We start from the raw sequence: 23,466 nt of genomic DNA, 5'->3' as shown, positions 1-23,466 counted from the left end.
TTCACTCACTGTGATAGGGCGAGCTGGCCTTGGGAGAGGCTGCCTTCACCTTTATTGGTCCATCTCATCATGCAACAAACTAGACCACAATGCTTACCCAAAAGATACGGCAAGACATCTGTCTTTTTACATCACGTGACCACGTCCTACATCTCACTTATACTTAAGATCTGGAGCGAGATTTATGACATTGGTAGTCTTTACACTAGAGCTTAAACAAGCTAAGAAATATTTCAAGACGAGTAAATTTGAAATTCTTCAAGTAAAATAAAGCTTCACACACAACGTATCTTTTTTACTTCAGGTTTACTTAAGCTTATTTTCCTACGCAACATAATTAAGATTGATTGACATGTTTCCCCTTTCTCAAAGCTTAGAAACCGCGAGTTCGCTAAGTCTGTTTTAATGATGGTTTTCAAGTCACTTGAAACTTTCTTGAATCGTTTCAACTTTCCGACTTTAATGAGATGCAAAGTAAAGTAACTTGAGATTTCACTTAGGCCTTCACATGAATTTTTTGGTTAAGTAAAACTTAGCAGCTCTTAAGTCTTACTTAACAGCCTAGTGTAAAGAACCATTCTTGTGAGCTGTACGTGGTAGTCGGACGTGTATCCCATCCTGTTTTACTGTACTTTTTTCTTAAGCCTACTCCGACATAGCCGAAAGCACGCGATGAAGCGATGCAAAACATGAGCGAACAAAGTTTACGGACTTTACAGCTGATTTCAGTGCTGTGTATACACCCTGAATTTTAGACATGATTCGACCGTCATGATTCGACCGAGAGGTTACCAAGCAGTACAGTATTTTACTTTGAATATCCTACAGGAATCAAAGCACACAATCTAAAAGTTACTTTAATGATAGCTTGAATGTTTCTCTTGTGATTCAGAAAAGGAAGACTGTGATTCATAATTTGTTCTCCTTTTCAGACAGCAGCCTCTCATGCAAGTCATGCAATCTAATCGCAATACATGTTATAGGGCGTGTGGACTTCTCGATCAATTGGTAGTCTTTACACTAGAGCCTAAATAAGCTAAGAAATATTTCAAGACAAGTAAATTTTAATTACTTCAAGTAAAATAAAGCTTCACACAACCGATTCTTTTTTACTTCAGGTTAACTAAGGTCATTTTCCCACGCATCATAATTAATTGATTGACATGTTTGCCTGAGTCAAAGCTCAAGAAACCGCAAGTCAGCTAAAAAAAAGGATGGTTTGCAAGTCGCTTGAAACTTTCTTGAATCATTTCAACTTTCCGACTTTAATGAGATACAAAGTAAAGTTACTTGAGATTTTACTAAGGTCTTCACGGTCTTCACGCACTAATTTTTGGCTTAGTAAAACTTAGCAGCTCTTAAGTCTTACTTAACAGCCTAGTGTAAAGACAAACAATACCCTTTTTCAATAAAAACAAATGTGCTTTCTTTTATGTATGGTTTTCTTTATTTGTGCTCACTAGGGGCATAGGTCAAGGACCGACCACTGTGATATTTTTCAATGGTTGACAAAACAAAACTTTCAAACTCTCCAGCAAATTCTTTCACAACGGCAGACTGATCAATTTATCTGTTGATTTCTTCCGCAAAACGTCAAATTTTCCTGTTATTTTTTAACCATGCAGAAGCTAAGTAAGGTCGAAAAAGTACCAGCTTGAAGAAATACAAATTTGCCTCCCTGTTAACTAAATTTGCATCACTGTTACATGTAAATTGCTGGTGGTATTCACCGACTGCAAAATACCGAAACCTTGTCATACGGAAGAAGACTAAACGATAAACAATCGGACTATTTAGCTTTTCGCCGTATTGATAATATTTCGTTCATTATGAAATCGCCGTCACAGCTGCCTACATAAATACATTCGAACTCGGAAATCGAACTCCAGGTATCACATGTTATCATAATTTTCCGTATCATGTCGCCGCTTTCCAGGCAACAAAGCTTTCCTCTTCAGGTAAAACGCATTTGTCGGGATACTAGTTTCGTTACACTTATGTCCTTTAGTGCTAAGCTTTCCTTGCCAGCCAGATCTTTCTCTCACTGTTTCGGATCCCACGGCAGAACTCTCAATTATTTTTGCAACCCTTTACGTACTGGGAAGCGACACGTCACGTGATTAGTGTCGAACCATGACAGGTCGAATCATGACCGTCGCATCGGGCGCGATCCATTCAACCAAAATTCAGACCGGTCCGACCGGGAAAAGAGGACCACCTCAAAAGGTGGACCTGTTTTTTCGAAACTTTTCCGGTTGGACCGAACCGATCCATTGAGTTTTGGACCGAAATTTCCGGAAATTTTGGTTGAATGGATCGCGCCCATCATGTCTGAAAATCCGGGTTATTCAGCTGTAATCTTGTGAAAAGTACGCCGCAAGAGTGAAAGCGGAAGTGCCTGAGAAATTTGCCTCTCGCTCGGCTGGAAGAAACCTGCCTGAGAAAACGCTTTAAAGGCGAAAATGTTTCAACAGCAAGGGAAACATGTCAGCAGAATACCCAGACAGTAAGCATTGATATATATGTACTATCAAATTTTGATGTTACTGGAGTTTTCGTTTCAATGAACCGAATATCATATTTTGCAGGCTGAATATGCCGACATTCGGTTGAACAATTCGTTGGACGTCCTAAATGGGGAATTTAATTTTTACGAGCCAAACCGCGCCTTCGGCAAGCGAATCATCAGCAAATGATAATGAAAGCTCAGAGCATCTTGTCGAACGACCAATACTCGACAGAGTACATGAATCATTAATAACGGTGGACTCTGCAAACAACAACAGTATAAGTTACGGACTAAACAAACAGAAGAGCAAGAAGAAAAAAAAGAATAAGAAGAAGGAAGATGCTTCGGCTGAAAATGTATCAGGGCAGGGTTCTGAGAAAACTCGCGATGACACTGAAGTTAATGTTCCTTTCGATCATCACTCAGCCTCCTCATGCCCAGCAACGAGAGTAACAGCTAAAACAGAAGATCAAAGTGAAAAAGACGACGAGCACCGATCAGGACGTCCATCATTTGAGCACGAAAGTCCTCAGGAATGCACGTCTCACACAAAGAAAAAGAGGAAAAAGAGAAAGAAGAATAAAAAAGCTACAAACGTTGATCCTGTCGGGTCCACCTGCGATGAAGATAACCTTGTCGGGGATAAACCAGACTCCACCTCCTGTGTCGCCAAGATTCCTTCAAGAAGGAATCATGGAGCTGCTGCTGTTAAGATCCAATCACCCCAAAGGAGGGTTGATGAGAATGTCATCGAAGAAAATAACAGAGATCTCTTCCAGGGAAGAACTTCTGTGAAGAAAAGTGATGGGAAGGAGGAAGTAGATGATGAAGGGGTATTTGATACGACAACACAACTGAGGGGACTGAGGAGTCGTTCACCTCGTCACAACAAAGTCGGTTATCCAGCTACGTCTACGGAAGATACAAGTGTTGGATCAAATGCTTTTCCTTTGTTGATGCAATACAACAAGGCCCCAATTCCTGTTTCTGAAGCCACCAACTTGGAGGCAAGCGACTCGAAGATCACGGATAATGTTATGTATCAGAAAGACAAAGCAATCGTGATTTCAAGTGGAGATGATGTGGTCAAGCAAGATGAGAGGCATGAAGCAATTGATGAAAATTATCTATCTGACCCCTCTTCGGTTAGAGAAACGTAGGTAGAAATACTTCATACTCAACTAAGAACACACTGTTTAGCGACATAACATAGCATTAAAGGTGAGGTTTTCTGATTGATACCATTTTCGCTGATATTAATCGGAGGGATAAAATGAGGTAGTAGTTGTTACACCGAAGAAAATATAAAATATATTAAATAAAATAAATAACAATTATTCACCGAAGTGGAGGTGGCTAGTCGTGCTATTTACCGAGCTGCGAAGCAGCAAGGTAAATATCTACCAACAGCCACCTACACTGAGGTGAATAATTGTCTTACCTAGTATATACTAAAACAGTGAGATAATTGAGGAGAGAAATTAATGATGATTTTTAACTCAAACACTGTTGCCAACAAATAAAACTTTTGAAGGCATTTGTTTAGCTGTTGCCGGGAAATTTCTGCAAAAGCAGTTGTGAATTCTTTTTGTATTTAAAATCATTCTTTAAAAAAAGATTATTAAATTTAGTTTTGAGTTTATTTATGAACAAGTCAACTAAATAAAGTCATGCAAGACTTAAGCTTAATTTGCATTTGTAAACAAAAAACTTTTTACCGGTTTTATCGATAAATTCGAGTCAAAAAGACAAAGCTTTACCTATTAAAACTTCCAAACTGAACTTCGTCACCTTCTTTGTGTATTTTGGAAACAGCTTGCTTGATTAGTTTTGAAATTTCTTTATTTGATACAGCAGCAAACCGGGAAGGCATTTTGCTCGCAACTTACGCGAGGTTGGCGTTTGGCGTCTTGCTCAGATGAACTGGATGTGAATCAGTGAATAGTACAGGATATTCACTGATTGAGTAGCCAGTCAGAGCGTGCGAAAAACACTATCCACTGTTTTAGTATATACTAAAAACTTTTATTGTAGTGATTGAGGCAAAGTCTCAAGAAACACATCACATAATCATTGTTATTTAATATTAATTCATAAAATAACCGAAATATTGATCAATGCATTATGAGAAGTTTGAAACCTATTGTTTATGTCGCAACTGATGATCTCAGAAAATGAAACATGCTTTATTATGTTTTTGAATAATGTACTTTTTTTCCCTTTGTTTTACTGTGAGTTGTAACGACCCACTGTCTATGGGATTGAAACAGGCAATATAAAACAGTTGTATAAAACTACTTTACCATTAATTGAATGAAAGAACAAATGAATTACAAACATAACAAATGGTAGCATAATTGTTTACTGCAAATAAGCTTTCATCAGAATATTTTTGGAGTATTGGATCAGATAAGTACAGTTTTGTAGTCACAGAAAAAGTAAATAGAGCTCCTACAATGTCTGTCTTCAAGTTTATAACTGATTAAGCTAGGCAGGACTTATTAATAGGAGCCTATTTCAACTTTCAGACTAAATGGGTTCCTATAAAATGGTTTTAATGGCCTCAGGGTCTACTTTTTCAAACTTCAGCCTGTACGTTCTCACGCGGCAATAGCTTTTTTATATGCAGGTGTCGACTGTCCCGTTTAGTAGCGTTTTTCCCAATTTAAAACCTTTAATGCGTATAGAACATGGAGTTTATATTTTTTGTTTTCAGGAGGAATATCATGTGCATTTTCAAGCTGATTTATGGGGTGGGCCTTCGAGCACTCAGAAAGCTGTTTATGGATATCAATCCTTTGTGGTGCAATCAGCCCTCTGATGCAGCTGGCTATGACAAAGGAACTATGAAGCTCAATAAAGAACAAGAAGCCATTTTCAACAAAGGAGATATTAACGAATGGGATTTCTCCTTAATGACAACCGCACTTCTCTACTCTAAGAACTGCATGGTGGAGATTAACAAGAAACCTGGTTTCACACTTGCTCTTAGGGAATTGAGGAACTGCCGCAACAGCCTGCTAGGACATCCTTCAACAGAAAAAATGACTGATTTGCATTTCAACGCCTTCTGGCCGATTTTATCTGGAAACTTCGTTAAACTTGGTGCACATCCCAATGAAGTCGCAGAGATCGCTCACCAGTCAGGTATTTTCAGTAATCAAAGATAAAGCGCCATCTACGCCTAAGCGTTTCCCCCAAAAAAGTTTGAATCAATTTAGGTTTCTGGGAAACTGCCCACCTACCCTTCCCCTAAGTTAACATGAACACTTACTTCTCACATAGGGCAAAATGTTGGGTTACAGGAGGGGTAGGTGGGCAGTTTCCCATAAACCTAAATTGATCCAAACGTTTTTTGCAATCTACCATGGGGTACTCAACAACTTTGATATTGGGAGGCTCTGCCATGAGGAACAACCCTTCACTTTTTTAATACTATTTTTGCCAGCAAAGGTACCCCTTTCGTATACGATCCATAAAAAATTAGTAGCTGTTCACCTACCTGCTTAAGTATACTGTATTCCTTTTCTCAACCGGCTTGGAGTAGAGGCGTGATACAGCCATAAGTTGGGTCTGTTTGAAATATTTTAATTAAAGGTCCCTTTGAATGGGCCTTTTTTTTCCGGGTTAAACCAAACCTATGTTCTGAACCTTCAAAAGGAACACCTCGCAGGCTACTTAAAATCGCGACTACTAACCAAATATTAAATGGACAATTAGATGGTGCGGCCATGATTTCGCCCCTTGGCTTTTTATTAACTGGGCTGTCTGTGCCCAGTTTATAAAATAGGTAGATTTCTGCGTCTAAAAATGAACACTATCAATTATTAACCCAGTAACCCAGAAGGCGTTGCGAATGGAGAAGGTTTTGCGTTTTTGCGTTGATCGAGGTGATTCGATCATAGTGTTATTTTCAATCGATGCGGAATGATTTTATAAGTTTTGTGACTTCAAGAAGTGCTGCAAAAGAGCTGTGCAGTTGCAAATTTGGGCTGTTGAGCGCTGCCGTGGAAAGCGTTTTGACAGTGGTGAAGCAGCACAGAAAATTCCCGAATCACGATCTGCGCTGCAATCAATATGGCTGCAGAGCGGCTTTGAAAAGAGAAAGGATGTTTATTACCGGTCATGGCATAGCACTCGTTAATTAAAAAAAAAATGCAAATCAGTACTCATGATCAATGCTTGGGCCGGGGCATTAATTAGCGATACATGACCTCGTTGAGAGCTTGTTGTTCCGCATCCTGTTCAGACATGCGGTATATAGTAATAGAAAAATTTGATTCCGTAGGGGTGGGGAAGGGCAACACTGGATAGAAAAATTTTTGTTTTTTCCAGTTCAAGTATCAGTTCCTTGTACTCTTCAGAACAAAGTGCGCCGGCGCAGTCTTCAAAGAAGGTTTTTGTGGTTTTGGCCGACGGATGGTAAAACAGAATAATAGCAACAACATTTTTGAGGAAGGGTTTTTCAATGCTGGTGACCTGCTGGTCGGAATCGAAACTCTTATGCCTGCATGGTGATTTGAAAAGCCGAAAGAAACCAGCTGGCCTGTTCGGCCTTTCACGTCTTTCGACGCAGGGCAACCGTCCAAAACATAAAGCGTGTTTGTTCCCTCAAAGAAATAACTGCACAGTTGAAGCCAGAGTTCAACCTCTTCTTGGGGGCAGTCAATCACAAAAATAAAGGGGTCGTGTCCACAAACCCCTTGTAGGTTTTGCTGTGGATTAAGGTTGGGCATATCAAAACGATAATCAAACTTGTCTCGAAGAGGACCCCGCAGCTGATTTACAAGGAATTGTTTTTTGCCAGAGTTTTTCGGCCCCAGTTATCAGGGCATTCAAAGGAATGTTATGTTTGGGTCCATCCTATATTTAATGATGTTCATGTTCAATGATATTCATTGAAACCGGCTTATCTCCTGCCACATGTCATGACCCACAATTCTGTTGTCATAAATCCTTTTGTGAGAGCCGTTCACCGTGACGCTCCTTTTGGTGATGTCGGGATAAACGTATTTTTCTGTGCCTCGGGTGCCTGCTTTGTAGGGTTCGTTGAAAAGCAAGTATGGCCTTGAGTGACTGGTGCTGTGGGTTTACTTTGATGTCCAGCCTGCTGTCCGTGCTTTTTTGCAAAGGTTGCCTCTTCTCGCATAATATGATCGTAAGGAAATGCCTTAGCGCTGGAATAAACATTGGTTGCCTGCGATCCTTGGCCAGCACGTCGTTGTGGATAGTTTCGTACTCCAGCTGAATGTTTGTCAGCTTGTAGACTCCGAGCAAGTGTCAGCTCGAAAATAAGATCACTGTACAGTTCCAGTGGGTGAAGGACCCCATGGTCTGTCAAAAATTGATGCTCCAGTCGGGTGCGGTACTTGTTGCTGAAAACAGCGTTTAGACAATTTTCGGCGTCCTCGCCCGCAGTGTTTTGTCCCCAGAGCCCGAGCGAATCTTGCAAAGGGCCTCACTTTGAATCCCTTCCAGCAACCTGTTCTTGCCGTCATCCACAAGAAGGAAAAGATCCTCGAAAATGTTTTAAATATCATAGTCGAATGTGTCTTGGAGTGTGGTGCCCCCGTATTTCACAGTGAATTTGTCCACTTAAAGCGCCCTTGAGACGTTCTGGACTAAAACGTTATCTGCGTGGCCACCGTTCAGATCGATATTGAAAGGCAGATACAATGACCCCGGCACAATGACTTCATTTTTGTTAAGCTTTGGCACCGAAACGTAAAGCTTCTCACCGGGGTTTGCCTCACTGCTCTTTTTCATAGTGTGTTGTAAGGTGGTTGGATTGCAATGCCATGCATGTTATATATGTTTTTTAAAAATGTAATATATAAAAAAACATGAGATCCTCTCATCCCCCATGAGGAACTCGCCGACGACGATGATGATGATGGCGCAGTCGGTTCTTCCTCAATGCCTGGCCTTTCCGGTGAAAACTGTCCCATGCGCACTACCAGCGGAACAGGCCGCCAGAAAGAGGGCACATTCAAGAAACCTCTTTCATCTAAGGCGCTGCCCTAGGGAGGGTTATTATTGCTGCTGAAGATCAAAGAATAATCGAGGCACAGTCCAGGCTAGAAGATCTTTATCCGGATATGACTCAGAAAGACGAACAAGACTAAATCTTTAAATTCCCAAGGATGAGTACCCCGGGAAAATCGTGAGCATTGGCCCAAAGGGAGGTGAATCTCAGATTTTCAATGAAGACATGTCCGTGAGAAAAAGCTTGCCAAAGTTTGTCGGCCTTTCAAGACAAGAGCTTATCGCTCAAAATCAAGCGGAGATCGACAGGCGCAATGCAGAAATAGCTGCAAATGAAGAAATTGCTAACGATGACAATGAACAACCGGAAGTAAGGGAGAGACCACTTGAAAAAGTAGAAGAAGAGATACAAAACGTCGTGGCTCTTGAAGAACAAAACGAGAAGCTTCGGGAAAAGCTTCTGCTACGTGAGCGGGTGAAAGAGATCTTTAAAAGGTGTGGCTTAACCCTTACCACCGTTGTCCTTGCGCTTGAGTTACGATCGGCGCTGTGACCTTAAAAAGTGAACAAGAGCATCGGTAAAGGGTTACTGGCAATAGGCAAAATCGGTTCTGTTCTCCCCGGCCTGATTGGTTCGATCGTGAGTTTTTTTTAAAAGCAACTGGGAAACCCATTTCCTTTCTGTTAGAATGCACGTGGCCAATAATTCTTGCCGTGGTCGCCTTTTCAATGGGAGAGTTCCTCAAGTGCAACCGTTAACGCTTCCAATTTAACAGCCCAGTCAAAATGACTGCGCCCACAAAGAGCATCACCTTGTTTACGTCGTGACTTTGTAGTCGCTGGAGCGGGCGCCTTCCTGTGCGCCTCCTTATGAATTTGATTGGAAGGATGGCTGTTTGGCGGGTTAATTTTTTGAAGAGCCGCCGTCCATAAGGCACAGACCCTCTTTTTTTTGTCTCTTTGTTAACGTCATTGCTCAAACCAAGCTTCAAGCTTGGTGTTGCCTGCCAGAGCTTGCTATTGTAGGCAACTGTTCTCTCTGTATTAATCACCATTCGAGAAGACATCAGCCACGTCCCAGGCGCAGCTGCTAAATCAAGACGCACCTTGCTTCGTCTACAGTGAGCTGGTAGAACTGCACGCTCTTGACAAGGTCTGGCTGCCTGATAGCGTCCTCCAAGAATTCGAGGAACTCGCCCCGCACTTCTTTCGCCCAACCTCCATCGACAAGAATGCAGCCCTACCTGCGTGAGCCCGTTCGCCTTGTTGGTCACAAACCAATCAAATTGCCTAACGGCACCCTGTTTGTTTCTGAATCCAAGAATGTTTTCTTTGCCCTTCTCAGCCCCGCTCTCGTCTGCAAAACGCTGACTTTAAGGGCTTGACAACATAGCCGGCGGATTCATCCACTTCTTAAAGGGCCAAGAACTTCTGTCTAACCAAGGCCATGATTTTGATCGTGCGTGTAACTGAAGTCTGCCGTTGGCTCTTCTCTGAACTCAACGCAAATTCTCTTGTACGACGGATTGTCGTATTAATTATTTATTTGGTTGAATGTCGGGTCCTCCGGCAAAGCGCTCACTCTCTGGATGCCGCCCAGCTGGTGAAGAATTCGCCTTGCCACGGTCAACTTATTCGGACTTAAAAACAGTATTTTGGAAAGTTCAAGTAAACGCCGACTCGTCTGTTTGAAACAAGAAACAGCGAACGTAGCCGGTTGAATTGGGACATATCATTTTTTATCTGCACTTGCGCCCCACACCCCCTATGGAAGGCTATCCTATGTAGTTTTGGTTGTCGACACCATTGAAGATTGCATCGGAGGGGTTTAAAATGTTGTCGGCGTCTTAAAAAAGATAGAGGCGCCTATTACCTCTTCTTGGGAGGGGGAGGGGGGAGGCGGAAAAATGGAATGTCCGATTTTATTTTCAGCCACCCCCGCCTCCACCCCCACTTTTTATTTCGCTCCACCGCCGCTGTTACCGTGAAATAAGCTTGGAACTGCTTGGAATGAATTTGTTGATTACGAAATAAATATTATAGCTTTTTCATTCCAAGAATTATAGATTATATTACTTCTGACGAAATAAATCTTTCAGAAAAAAAAAAAACAAAAATGTAGTAATTTGGACTCTTTTCTAAGACATCATAACCCGTTTGCAAGTCGCTTTAACATGCATCGCCTTTTTACGTACACAACTAAGGCTGTAACATTACATCGAAGTATCGATTAATCGCGATACTAACGCTGCGATAGCGATGGATCAATAGTAAAAATGAAACATCGATAAATATCGCGATAGTGTAGCGAACTATCGATAGTTTTGGTAGTTTCTAGTTTCATTTTAACTTCTTTGGAAATACAGATACCATTTTTCATCCATCTTTGATTCTTACGGTCGTTATAACAGTAAAAAAGAAACTAAAAACAATCTACCGTCCTACTGTCCCTACATCTAGAATATTTTAGTGTCTTGATTCTTGAACCGCTTTTGGTCTAATGTTACAGAGGGATTGAGGTTTGTTCAAACTTCAAATATGGCAGCCCATTTTTATAGTAGCCCAGTTAAAGTCGCCTTTCGGCGAGTCTAGTTAAGTAATGTTTTTACGTGCCATCTTGAAGAGAAGCTTGCTTGCGATGATGCAATGCCTGCGTTTCGCAGATGATACGTTAACGATCTTTGGTCCGAATGTTTAACACTTAAGCGGCGACTGATTTTCTTACTACCCTTAACAGTCTCTACCTCAGTCTTTCCTTCTTTCACTATTGAATTTCCCGTTGACAACAGGATTCCATTTATTTGAATCGAAATTATTAAAAATGGCGCACAGACTGAAACAGAGGTTCTTAGAGAACCAACTATAACTGATTTAAAAATTGCAAATTGTAAAAAATTCGCGACTCCGTTGTCCAGTTTGCTACTCTGCTATTGGATAATTCGGGTTTTAGATCTGCGCGCTGTCGTCACTGTAGTCACGTTGTCCTTGCTAAATCTGCGCTATGTGATACTTAACACGCTATCTTTGTCCGACCCCGTAGAAAGTACCCCTTTCGGCTTTAGAAGAACAGACATAAAAAGGGTCTTCTTATGTGCCTAAGCAGGGACGTACCCTAATCCCCTTAAGCGGAGTAACAAAATTAGCTGTCTTTATCACGGTACCGAAATAAAAAGATTGCTTCCCCTAGGCGGGGTCAGGGTTTGAAGGCCTCAGCAACGCCCCTCGACTCAATCTTCCGATAGGTGCCTCGGGCATTTATCTGCTATCGAAGTAGAATTTACCGTTTCTTTTACGTTTGGGAGCAATTTTAAAAGTGACTCTTAGTGAATCTTCGCGGTTGTGGGTAAACGCGGAAGTTAACGCCCGCCTGTGATCAACAACTTCGAAGATTAAAGTCAAGGTTTTATTTATATCGGAAACTTGAAGATACACTGGTTAACGTTCCTAAAAAACCTTCCATACGAACTCGCGCTCAGGCCGAACATTCAGTTGCATGGAAATCACACTGCAACAAATTCAAATTGATTCAAAGGAGCGTTTTCCTTGACTTTACGGATAAAGCTGCTTTAGGTTCCTAGTAGAGGAGCCTCCGCAAGCGCGCGCAAGCGTGGAGCTCCATACCTAGGAAAATTTGGTGAACTATCCATCCGAAAAAATTTGGTTATGACGTCACAGTACGCGTCCGTACGGACGCTCCGGGTAGAGGTAAGTAGAAACGAATTCCTCCCCTCCCTCCTAGAGAGTTTTGTCCCCTATTGTTTCAAAAGGCTTTGGAAATGATTGACAAATCGGAATCTGCTAACTGAGCATATGTTTGGTGCATTTTAGGGGCCGACCATTTGACTTTTGAGGGGGTTATGGGTGATTTTTAGAAAAAAATATCCTGCAGACTGATTTCGAGGGGAAAAAGCTCTCAAGTATATAACTGGAAAAAACAATGTCCTGCACACAAAAAAATATCGCTTGTGACGTATATAATGCTGAAAAAAAATCTTACGCTGTAATATGTCAGGGAAAAAAACTCTAACTCCAGAGATTTGAGAAAAAAATTCTTAACAAAAGTAAATCACTCATACCCCAATCCCCCACAAAAGTTACATGGTCAACTACATAGGGGGTGGGGGAAGAAGCGGATTTGACACGTTAGTAAATGTCATCCATCAACAAAATGGCTGGCGCACGCTCATCATGTGGTGGTTTTCAAGACTAAAGTTTTGTATTTCAAGATTAAAAATACGCCGATAAAGACATCAATGGAAAGAGAAAGTTCAAAAGAATGCTCGGTTTCTTTTTTGTGGACAAACGAGAGCTTTTCGCTATGAAACTGTCTTTCGAGGAATTCAACCTTGTGTTCTTCACCGCGGATCAGAGCGCCTCGCTTGTTTTGAACCAACCTAAACAGCGAGGTTTCTGAAGAAACTTGAGATACATTCTGTATACTCTATGGTCAAGGAAAGTACGTTTTTAAAAGGGAATGTTTGTATTTATAAAGGTTTCATAGACGTTTTCCTCATTTATACATCGGCGTGAAAGAAAACCACAAAATGTCACGGGCACACAACGAGAATATAGTTCAAAACCATTTAAACATAGCATTGTTAAACGTATTTTAGTAAGAAAACGGTAGATATAGGCATATTTTTATCCCCTAAAAAGTTTTCATCTGTTCGGATTCCCTAGCTGAAAGTCTAGTCATCCGAAAATTGGAGGGATCAAAACTTACCTTCTCGAAAATTTCAGCCAGAAAAAAGGCTCCCGAAAATCTAGGTGACCTTTTTAGGGTAAAAACCGTTAAAAACGGGCAATTATACCATTTTTTAGATGTTCGAAAATCCTAGGAAAGGCAGGCAAGCAAGAAATTTTACAACAAATGTCCCGAAAATTCTAGATCTCAAATCGACTTCCCAACATATATTTTCCGAAAATTGACGTTGGGTGGCCCTGAAATGTGCATTTGTAATTTATTTTTTGCCATGTGCTCAGCCGATTTACTTTAACTTGCGTGAACCGATCCACGATCCAGTTAGTGTTACCGAACGCGAATCGGTCTTTAGGATTAATTTATGGGTTTTTGAATAAAAATTTTCAAGTAATTAAGTTATTCATCTGTCATTGCTCATAACATTAACTCAAAACACGATCGTGAGATTTTTAGAAACACTTCAGACGGGCTACTCCCCATTCTTGAAAAGTTAAGCGTTGTTTTTGTGTATAAACTACACATGTTCCATTGAACTATTCATTTTCTTATTCATTACTTGCCGTTCAAGAATTTTGCATGAACACTGCTCAAACCGCTTGAATGAAGTTTGTTTTCAGTTGTTTGTTTACTACTATTTATTCTCGCTGAAAAAGTGAGCTGATCTAAAATATGAAAGAGTTCTCCTCTATTGTAACAACAGACTCGTCGGCTTTTCGAGCCCGAGTTTGTCTTTATTATTTGTTATTTTTTAAAAAGTTGTGAGTTGCTGTGTTATTAACGTTTATAATTTGTAATGTAATTAACATAAGTCTACCGCACATTTCTTAGCAGTGCACTGTACAACACCTGAGCACGAACCGCACAGTTTGAGTAGGTTGGAGATTGGATTATAGTTATGAATAGCGAAAAAGGTTATCGTTTGCTTTCCTATTATGTGTCTGTCCTCAAAGAAAATATACACCTTACGGGAAAAGTTTCAATCGGATATTGTAAGGCTGTAAAAATGGAAAGGCTACACACAACTGTTCGTCCAAGCCCGTTTAAAAAATATAATATAATAAAATAAAATATAATGGGCTTACAGGAACACAAAAGTGCCTATGTCGACCTAATTTTCCTTTTAGGTCTTCCCTTTAAGACAGAAATCCCAACCCTAGAAACCTTTTTGGTTTTTCGGCTTTGAGTTCATGTTATTAGTTTAAATTTGATTCCTGTTATCACAAGTATAGAAACGGAGGCTTCGTTTTTAGCCCTGGCTAAATCTATATATTAAACTAACTGTAGGAAGATTTCGATTCTATATATATACTTGTTTTGGGAATTCCCAAAATTCGAATAATTACGGCTGATCCACAACGATTCGGAAGACTTATGACAAAGCAAGAAAGATATTTTAATCGGGTTCTGCAAAACATGAATATTTTTTCTTTATGTTAGATTAGGATCTGAAAAAGATGGGAAATAATTGAATTTGAGATATAATATCCTGCACATGTTTGAAGTATTCCTTTATTGTTTTGATTTAGATGAAGTCCTCTTCTCGGGAGAGTATTACAGACAGCTGTTTTTAAAAGAAAAAGCAAAAGAAGCTTATTTGAAGGAAACCCTGGGTGTCATTGTGGACAAACTGGATACCGTCCTTAAAAATCAATCAACAGAAGCTGTATATACGGGTACTTTCGGGCAAAAAGAACTTGGCAGTCCAAACTGGGATGAATGGATTAAGTTCTGCGAGACTGTTGGAAATTTTGAGCCTAACCAGAATCAGTACATTCTTATTACAGATGCACTTCCTTTTGAAGAGTTGGAGTGCTTTTCTATTCTTAGAGGTGTGTCATGGAGGATGGTCTTGGACTTTGATCCAATGTCAGAAGAAAAAGGGTTCTATCGCGAATTCACGTCGATGGAGGGACAAAGTAACTTGGTCAGTATGATCACACCAGCAGAGTTGAAGAAAAGTACAATGAGTAGTATGTTACGTCAAATTGATCCCCAGAAGATTCAGTGGCTCTTTGCTAATGGCAGACAGAGCGACGCTGAGGGTAGCGCACTGTCATTTCCGGAATGGGAGGCTACCTCAGTTAAACAAATCACCAGGCTCTTCAGCTGCTGTTCTGATCCTGACAAATTTGACAAGCAGAAGCCGATCGTGTGCCTTATTCTTCCTTTTCGCCATGTGACCTTGCCGTACTTGCAAGTAACATTAAGTCGTCTTGTCGAAAACTTCGATGAATTCAGGTTAAGGCTTGTCTCCTTCAAACACAATCTTGGTCATTTAATTACAAAGCATTTTGAAGTGCGCCACTTTGACTTGAACTCGAAAATTATCCGTCAGGGTCTGTCTGACATTCTACGTGCATCGACAGCACAAGAATACCGAATGCCTTCATCGCAAGCTGGAGTTCTTGCCAAGCTAACTCAAAATGAATTTCTTTACCTCAACGAACACCTTGAAATTTTGAATCAGGGATGTGAAAGCCTGCCAGAATTTTCTGGTGACCCAACTGAAGCGGAGAATTTCTTTGAAGAACACAGAAAATCATTTATCTCAGGAAACCAAATTTCACTTGTAAGTCTCTATGACAATCACGACGCAAGAAGAGAGATTAGCAAGAAAATCCGGACCCATGTTCAACGTCTTCTTGATCAGGGCTTGACACGATCCTTGATCGTAGAAATTAGGCACTCTCCCGGAACTGGTGGCTCAACGATCGCCCGCAGAGTTATGTGGGATCTTCACACAACGTATCCTTGTGCCTTTTTGAAAATTTCAAGCTCTCCCCACTATTTTGACGAGGACAACACGCTATCAGACAAATTTGCTGACCGAATATCAGCACTGGAAGAAATCTGTCAGACTTCCCCAGTGATTCTAATTGATGGACAGCAGTCAGGGATGATTGAAGGCCTTTCAAACAAACTTGTGCGGATGCTATGTAACAAAGGTAAACGAGCCCTCCTGTTGCGTTGTCAACACGGATCAAAGACCTCAAAAAGGGAGGAATCATCAAATGTTCACTACGTATTTGATGTGAACGTGAAACTGGAAGACTCATTGGCTGATCTTAATGAGTTTCAGTCCAAGTATAAGGAATACATTGCTCAATCGTTAGGTGGAAACCAAAAACCTAATTTGTGCCGTGTTTTTCATTTCCCTCTTCTTTCCATGATGGAGGAGTTTCGTCCTAAACTGGAGCAGATAATAGATGACACCCTAGATGAAATGGGAGGCATTCAACAAGAAATTGCTTTGGTAGTCGCATTCTTACAGAAATACGCAAATCATGCGACACCAGCGTTGCTCCTTTACGAAGCCTTTAAAAGGTTTATCCTTGATGTTTCAACTGAGAAAACGACTACTTATGAAGACATCAAACAGCTTTTCACAGAGCACTTGCTTAACCTAATGATACCAGCAGAACCGCTCCTCCCCAGAGGGAGATCCAGTGGCTCAAGGGAGACGGCACCCGAGAAATACACTTTTCAGCATCCCTTGGTGGCGGATTTGGTGCTAAGAAAGGTTTTCCGGGCACAAGAGTGTGATCTTTTTGGAGTAGTGAGGAAGTTCCTTCAGTTTCCTATTTACCAACACGAAAGTTTCCTACCCCTGTTTGAAGAGTTGTTCCTGTACAACAAGTACGGAAGGAAGCTTAAATTTTCAATCCTTTTTGAAGACCTCAAACGGATCAATCCAGAGCTCGCAGGAAAGGTATTCTGCGAAGCAGCTGCGAAAACTAACGACGCCGCAATATTTGCCAACGCAGCAAGATTCCTTGCAAAGAAAGAACCTCCATCTTTCACAGAAGCAAAAACAGTCATGCAACAAGCGTTCCAAGCCAACAAGTCGATGATGCGATTACGCAGCCTATATCACACGAAAGGTGTCGTCCTGTATTTGGAAATGAAGCACAAGTTCAATACTCGCAAAGTTAAAGATTTGCAGACTGTTGAAGAACTGGCCAGTAAGGTGCTCACCGCCTACCGCGAGGCGCGTAACTTTCCTCCTACATATCCCCATCCCTTGATTGGCGAGGTTGAAGTTTGGTTGGCTTGTATTGATTGGATCATGAAAAACAAATGTAATCGCGATTCAGATAAGACCTTGAAGTTTCTAACCAACGAATCACCCGCTTTCTTTCGCACCTGTGTCAGCGATTCTTTTCAACTATTGGATATTGTGGATGGAATTGTGCAAAGTGTACCTAACTTAACAGATCCGGAGGAAACGCAGAGGCTCAGTAACAACGCCCGTTTGTCGCTGATGATGACGTTCAAAAAGGACGTTTTCGTACCTGGACGAAGACGAGATGCAGAAGATTTAATCCAACTTTGCAAGACTCTTTGCAGTGCTCCTAATTTTCAGAAGTCATCGCAGGTAGAACTCAAGAGGCTCCAGGCTCACTTCCTTCTGAGCTCCACTGAGCCAACTGAACTGTCCCCTGAAAAACTTCAGTATTTGTTGAAGCTGCTGGAAGAACTTGTTCTGGTGGAAAATGAATACCGGCTTGCTTACCACTTAATGAAGGTTTGTATGCTGGTAACTGGGCTAAGAAGCTACACCCTCGACCAAGGGCTTACTTTGAGTGAGAGATGGCGGGACGCCTTCCCAAATGATTGCATGCCTTATTTCTATCAGATGGTCATTTACTTTTTGAATATCCTTGACGGTAACTCTCTTGAATTCGCCGCGAAGTACCTCAAATCGTTGCGGATGTGTCGAGAAAAGTCTCAGAATCATTTTCGAAGCACACAGTCTACCTTGTTTGTAGGAAAGGACGGACAAGGGATGTCTCGTCTAATCACCCGTAATGCTTTATTCAAAGGGGAAACTGACTATTCTACAGATGACTCTGGTAAAGTGTCACGATTCTGGCGGATAGACAGTCGGAGGAAACTGCTCGAATGTAAAGGACGAATTCGAGTTGAGAAGTCTTCAGGTCGTTTTGGAAAGGTCCACCCTTACATTGAACTGGTACAAGGAAATCTGCACCTTTATGTCGGTAAGAATGCAGACATTGGCAAAGTAGAAAGGGACTTTACCCCTGGCTCTTTGGTATACTTTGTCGTGAGTTTTAATCTTCATGGACCCGTTGCTAACGGGATAACTTTCGCATCGCAGAATCCAACCTAGTTTATTAACATTGGCTACACTTTTATACACGAAAGTACTTTAAAGTAGAGCCGACATGTTCGACTTCCTGTTCAATCCTATTTTTAAATGGATTTTTTAACCATAACAAATGAAAGAAGAAAGAAAAATAGGAATACAGTGCATGGTGAAAAAACTAATAAAGTGTGTTCCATTACCAATCAATACAGTTAACTAGAAACAGGTAAAACAGCTAATAACAGATTAATTGATAGTAAAAGAAAAAAAAACTCTCCATATTTTACCTGATACGCTTACTAACGACGTGAAGGTAGCTGTAATTCTAAGGAAACTTGCTACATTTTTCCGCGGTAAGAGAGTTATGGTTTGGCCAAAAAAATAAGAAGATAAATAAATAAAATAGGTAACATCACCAAGTTGGTGAAAAATGAGCATTTAAAGAATATTGACCAGTGCATCCAGCTTTTTTGGTAGATCAAGGTTTGCATTAAAAGGCTTAGCTTTAGCTTTGCCGGTTCTGATTTCCCCTTTTAAAGATCCAGATATAGTATCTGGTCAGAAGATAGTTGAAGTTAATTTGATGATGCGTCCGGCCTCAGACCAAGTGCTACTAACATATTTAGTTTATAATGATCTGGCAAAACATTGAAGGACGCCTCGCTCCCACGAAGAGGGATAGCTGGCTCCGATGCAGAAAGCATCTGTTCTTCGTATTATTGAGTCTGAGGCCTGAAACGTCAGAATACAATAGTCACCTAGTTAACTTAACCCCAAGATGGGTTGCATGAGTGTTATCTGCCTACTGGCTTATCTTGATTTCCCCGTTATTTATAGTGATATTTTTTATGTTTTCGTTTTGCGAAAGCCTTTGCATTTGGTTGGCACTTTTACTGCCAGGATAAACAGATAGTGCTAGAGAGGGCAACTGTGCACAAAACCTCTTTGGATGTTCAAGAAATCACTAGCTCATCCACTGTTTTTACACAGCTGTACGAAACACGAAACACACCTTGAGAAAAACAGGGGCACCCAACGACAATTTTCGGAAAATATCTGTTCGGAAGACGATTTGAGTTCTAGAATTTTCGGAACATTTGTTGTAAAATTTCTTGCTTGCCTGCCTCTCCTAGGATTTTCGAACATCTAAAAAATGGTATAATTGCCCATTTTTAACGGATTTTTACCCTTAAAGGTCACCTAGAATTTTCGGGAGCCTTTTTTTCTGGCTGAAATTTTCGAAAAGGAAAGTTTTGATCCCTATAATTTTCGGATCACTAGACTTTCCGCTAGGAAATCCGAACAGATGAAAAATTTTTAGGAGATAAAAATATGCCCATATCTACCGTTTAAATACTAAAATACGTTCAACAATGCTATGTTTAAGTGGTTTTGAACTATATTCTCGTTGGGTGCCCCTGGAAAAAGGTAATTCGCCCGTCCATCTAGAGTTTTTATCTGGCAGTTTTTTGTACAGTTTATATCGAAATAATGATGGATTAATACATTCCGTCATTTACTTTTTTCTTGAAGTAATAGTCATGCACTGTAAAGACGAGATATAACATACATAAGACACATAACGTAATTGCTTCGCCATCGCACTATTTATTTTCATAAAAGTGCACGTCTCTTCCAACATTGTCTCATTTACGCTACTGGCAATTTTTTCTTCAGCGCGAAGTTTCATAACATTCTGCAGTCAAAAACCTTTGCTAGTATCAAAGAGACCTTAACAATTTCTGGATATTGGAAAATGCGTAATGTAAGGTAAAGTTTTGTTATAGTTATGATTAAGCAAACAGCAGATGCTCTCTAAATGGAAGTTGACATCCGTCGAGCTGTATTCTTGCTGTGCTTACTATGTTTTTAGGTAGTAGTGCGGCTATTTCTTCTTCGCGAAACGTGTAAAAAGTTCCGCCGTTATTGTTTTGGACTACCAAAATAACGCAACCTCGTCCTCAGGGCGACTTGGTTGACGTCCATTTTTCTCGTATTTATCCGGTACTTTTGACTTCACTTTCAAAATATTGGGCAACGATAGCTGGTTATGAAGAATAAGGCACGGGATTTGAGCCAATCAGAAACGGAGAAATATTTTGAATGAAAATTAAAAGTATTTAGCCTGTTATCAAAGCAACGTTTCAGTTTGATTTGGATCTGACGATAATGTTACTTTCCACAAATGTTTTGGAATTTTATACCAGCTTTGTCTTAATGCGTGAATGACACAATATTTTTAAAGAATTATGATTTGGTGTGTGTCTGTATTTTTAAGTAATGTTTGTCATGAGAGAATAATTCAATTAGATCGCTTGTACTACGCATGTGCGAGAGTAGTTTTATGGACCTCGTGGTTGTCAAGTCGTAGCTTGATGAGTGTCATAGTTAAAGATGTACACATAGGACTTTCTTCGTGTAAAATTAAATCGTTATTGTCCCTGTTGTCCGGGTGTAACGTCATTGTGATGTTGTTTCCATCGTGGTGCAAAGATTGATCAATCCTTTTACGTAGATCGACGTAAACCAAGAAATTCATATACTGTACACTATTTGATCTAGTTTTGCCCTGTACTCTGATACAGCGTAAGCTTCATTGAAACAATTGTACTCTATTGATTACAATTTGCTTACTTTCATTTAGTTTCTTAGTTTCGTGTCATGTTAGTTCTCAACTATGTTACGATTATATTCACTTAACACTACTGTAGACACTTGCCTTGGGCCAAGTAAAAAGAAAATAAAATTAACTGTTTCTTGCTTAAAAGAAAGGAGGGGCGTTATTAACTTTCTTCCCCTGAAAAGGGGGGCTTACAGAGAGAGGGGGCTTATTTGAGAGGGGTGCTTAATAGAGGATTTACGGTATATTCTTTGTAAACTTTCGAGTTTTTGGAAGAGAATTTCTCCGAAACTATTCGGTATATCGGGCTCAAAATTTCACAGATAACTGAAACTGTTATACTCTTTCACTATTAAGAGAGGTTGTTTTAATAGCTTGATCAGAGAATGAAAGGCATGTGTTAATGAGGGCAAAAGTGGTAACTAAGATTTACCTATATGTACTGGCCAGGAAGAAGGGGACGTTTTGGTTCAGTCCTAGTGCTATGCAATATGACGTCACGTCTTGCTTCAGTGACTTCCAAAATCGGGGAAGAACACCGTTGTTATTGGAAAAGTCTCTTCGGCCTCTACTCTACGTGATTTCCTCTAACGCCCTGAAGGTTTTAAACTGCTTCTAGAATCTCTACAGCTCTTTGCGTTCGTGTTTTAGTGGGATATAAGATTTTTTCGGCGCTAGCCTGTTCCAAGTGTTCAGACAGTGGATAGTGGCACAAGCGCAAAGTAGATCGGAGGAAACAAAATGCGGAAGAAAGGAGGAGGGAGAGAGGAGGGTTTCTTCCCCCTCTTTCCCTAGCCCCAACGCTTTTTTTCTGCTTGCTTTTTTTTCCTACGTCCCCACTATCTGGACGCCTGGAACAGGCTTTTGTGGCGCTAACAGGCTCGGCTGAAAGAACGACACCAACACTATGAATGTCTCAAGTTAACCTGCGATCAGAAGTTTTTCTTTGAATAGAAGGAATATTTTTCATTAACTGGTATGCTATTGCATCACACGCACTTTCCTGGCATATGATTGAAACATTGGGTCTTCTGTCCGCTTGTCTGTTCACCACTTGACAGTTTCAGCTAGACAATCATTAACCAGATCACTATATAGTTTGCTTTGATAGGACACACAACTGAACGCTCGCCTTAGTGAATCGCATCTGCCGCTAGCACGTGTATTTGCACAGGGAACCCGAGCGCTGTGTTAGCTAATAGAATAGTTAGATGTATTTACGCTGTATTAGCTAATAATATAATAATATGTATTTACCTTTGTTCCTGTGTCTTTACGAGTTGTTTTGGAAGGGATTTGAATCCGATCAGAGACGGTTAACATTGCTGGTTATCAAATGCGTTTGCTTGTCTGGCGCGTCGTAAATATTATGTTTCGTCTCACTTTTCTAATATTGTTAACTATTAACTTTCCTCTTAAATTAAAACCCGAGATCATCTCCCAAGGCGAACGAGAGTTAGTAGTTAACATGACAATATTAGAAACGTGAGACGAAACTTGAGCGTCTTATTCGTGAGATCGTTTAGATATACCGCGTCTTACCGTCACGGCTATCTTGATTTTCAAATGTACCGAGGGGGCGGGCGTCGGGGATTATAGCTCGGGGGAGGGGGGGAGAGAAAAATAGAGGTCCCTCTATTTTTCTCCTTTCCTCCCAAATCGCCCCCGGCCCCTAAGTAGTTTTGACACTCATGCAAGATGGCAGCCGGTAACGCAAAGCGCTCGATCTCGATGATCTCGCGGGAAAATAGAGGACTGTGAACAGTCTACGTTAACCGTCTCTTATCGGATTTAAATCCCTTCCAAAACGACTCATAAAGACACAGGAACAAAGGAAAATGCATCTTATTATTTTATTAGCTAATACAGCGTAAATACATCCAATTTTTTCTATTAGCTAATACAGCGTTCTGGCTCCCTGTGGTATTTGTAGACTGCTTGAATTGCAGTCCGCCTTTTCTCTTAAAATCCGTCTAGTTCTTATCTCATCCAGCGCGATTGCAAACCACGACGTTATTATTACAATAAAGGATTGAGACCAGACGAGGTCTTAGGTGAAAGTCGAAAAGCTGGAAAACTATTGTTTGAGACTCAAATGACAGCAATAAAACTGGGGTGGGATTCGCACTCACGTGTGATTTAGCCGAGTTCCGGTTAGGTTTTGGTCGATGTTAGATAGGATTTCGTGACGTGTTGACACTAAATAACATCGACCGAACAAGGCCAGCCTTCCTCGAGAAGACTATAAGCCCAGGGGGGGGGGGGGGGGGGGGTACTCGAGATTTCAAGTGACGGGGATGATCACTTTTACATAGAGCCAAAAGTCAAGACCCAAAAAAATCCCTAGGGCTTCCAGCAAAACCCCAAAAAATCCCTGGACCAAAAATTAACCCCCAAAAAATCCCATGCCGATTTCTGCAGACTATTGTATAACACGTGCGATGTAAAGCGACACCATAGTTAACTATTAAACAACAGCAAAACACGTTTGTTTGTACTTTATTCGCAGAACTACGCAGCCAGAGCACTACCGATTCTTTTTA

The 23,466-nt window shown here is 40.7% G+C and overlaps 1 protein-coding gene across 1 annotated transcript; it reads left to right on the top strand.

Moving 5' to 3' along the window:
* The first annotated feature begins 2,166 nt into the window (after positions 1-2,166).
* Positions 2,167-20,749, top strand: LOC140932731 (uncharacterized). The gene is made up of 4 exons (XM_073382245.1): positions 2,167-2,506; positions 2,589-3,665; positions 5,226-5,656; positions 14,723-20,749. The coding sequence occupies exons 2-4, from the start codon at positions 2,635-2,637 to the stop codon at positions 18,325-18,327; spliced, it is 5,067 nt and encodes a 1,688-aa protein (XP_073238346.1). The 5' UTR covers positions 2,167-2,506; positions 2,589-2,634; the 3' UTR covers positions 18,328-20,749.
* Positions 20,750-23,466: the final 2,717 nt, after the last annotated feature.

Source organism: Porites lutea, chromosome 4, assembly GCF_958299795.1.
Source record: "Porites lutea chromosome 4, jaPorLute2.1, whole genome shotgun sequence".
NCBI lineage: Eukaryota > Metazoa > Cnidaria > Anthozoa > Scleractinia > Poritidae > Porites > Porites lutea.
Note: the sequence above shows the minus strand (reverse complement) of the source record. Positions and strands in the feature narration are given on the sequence as shown.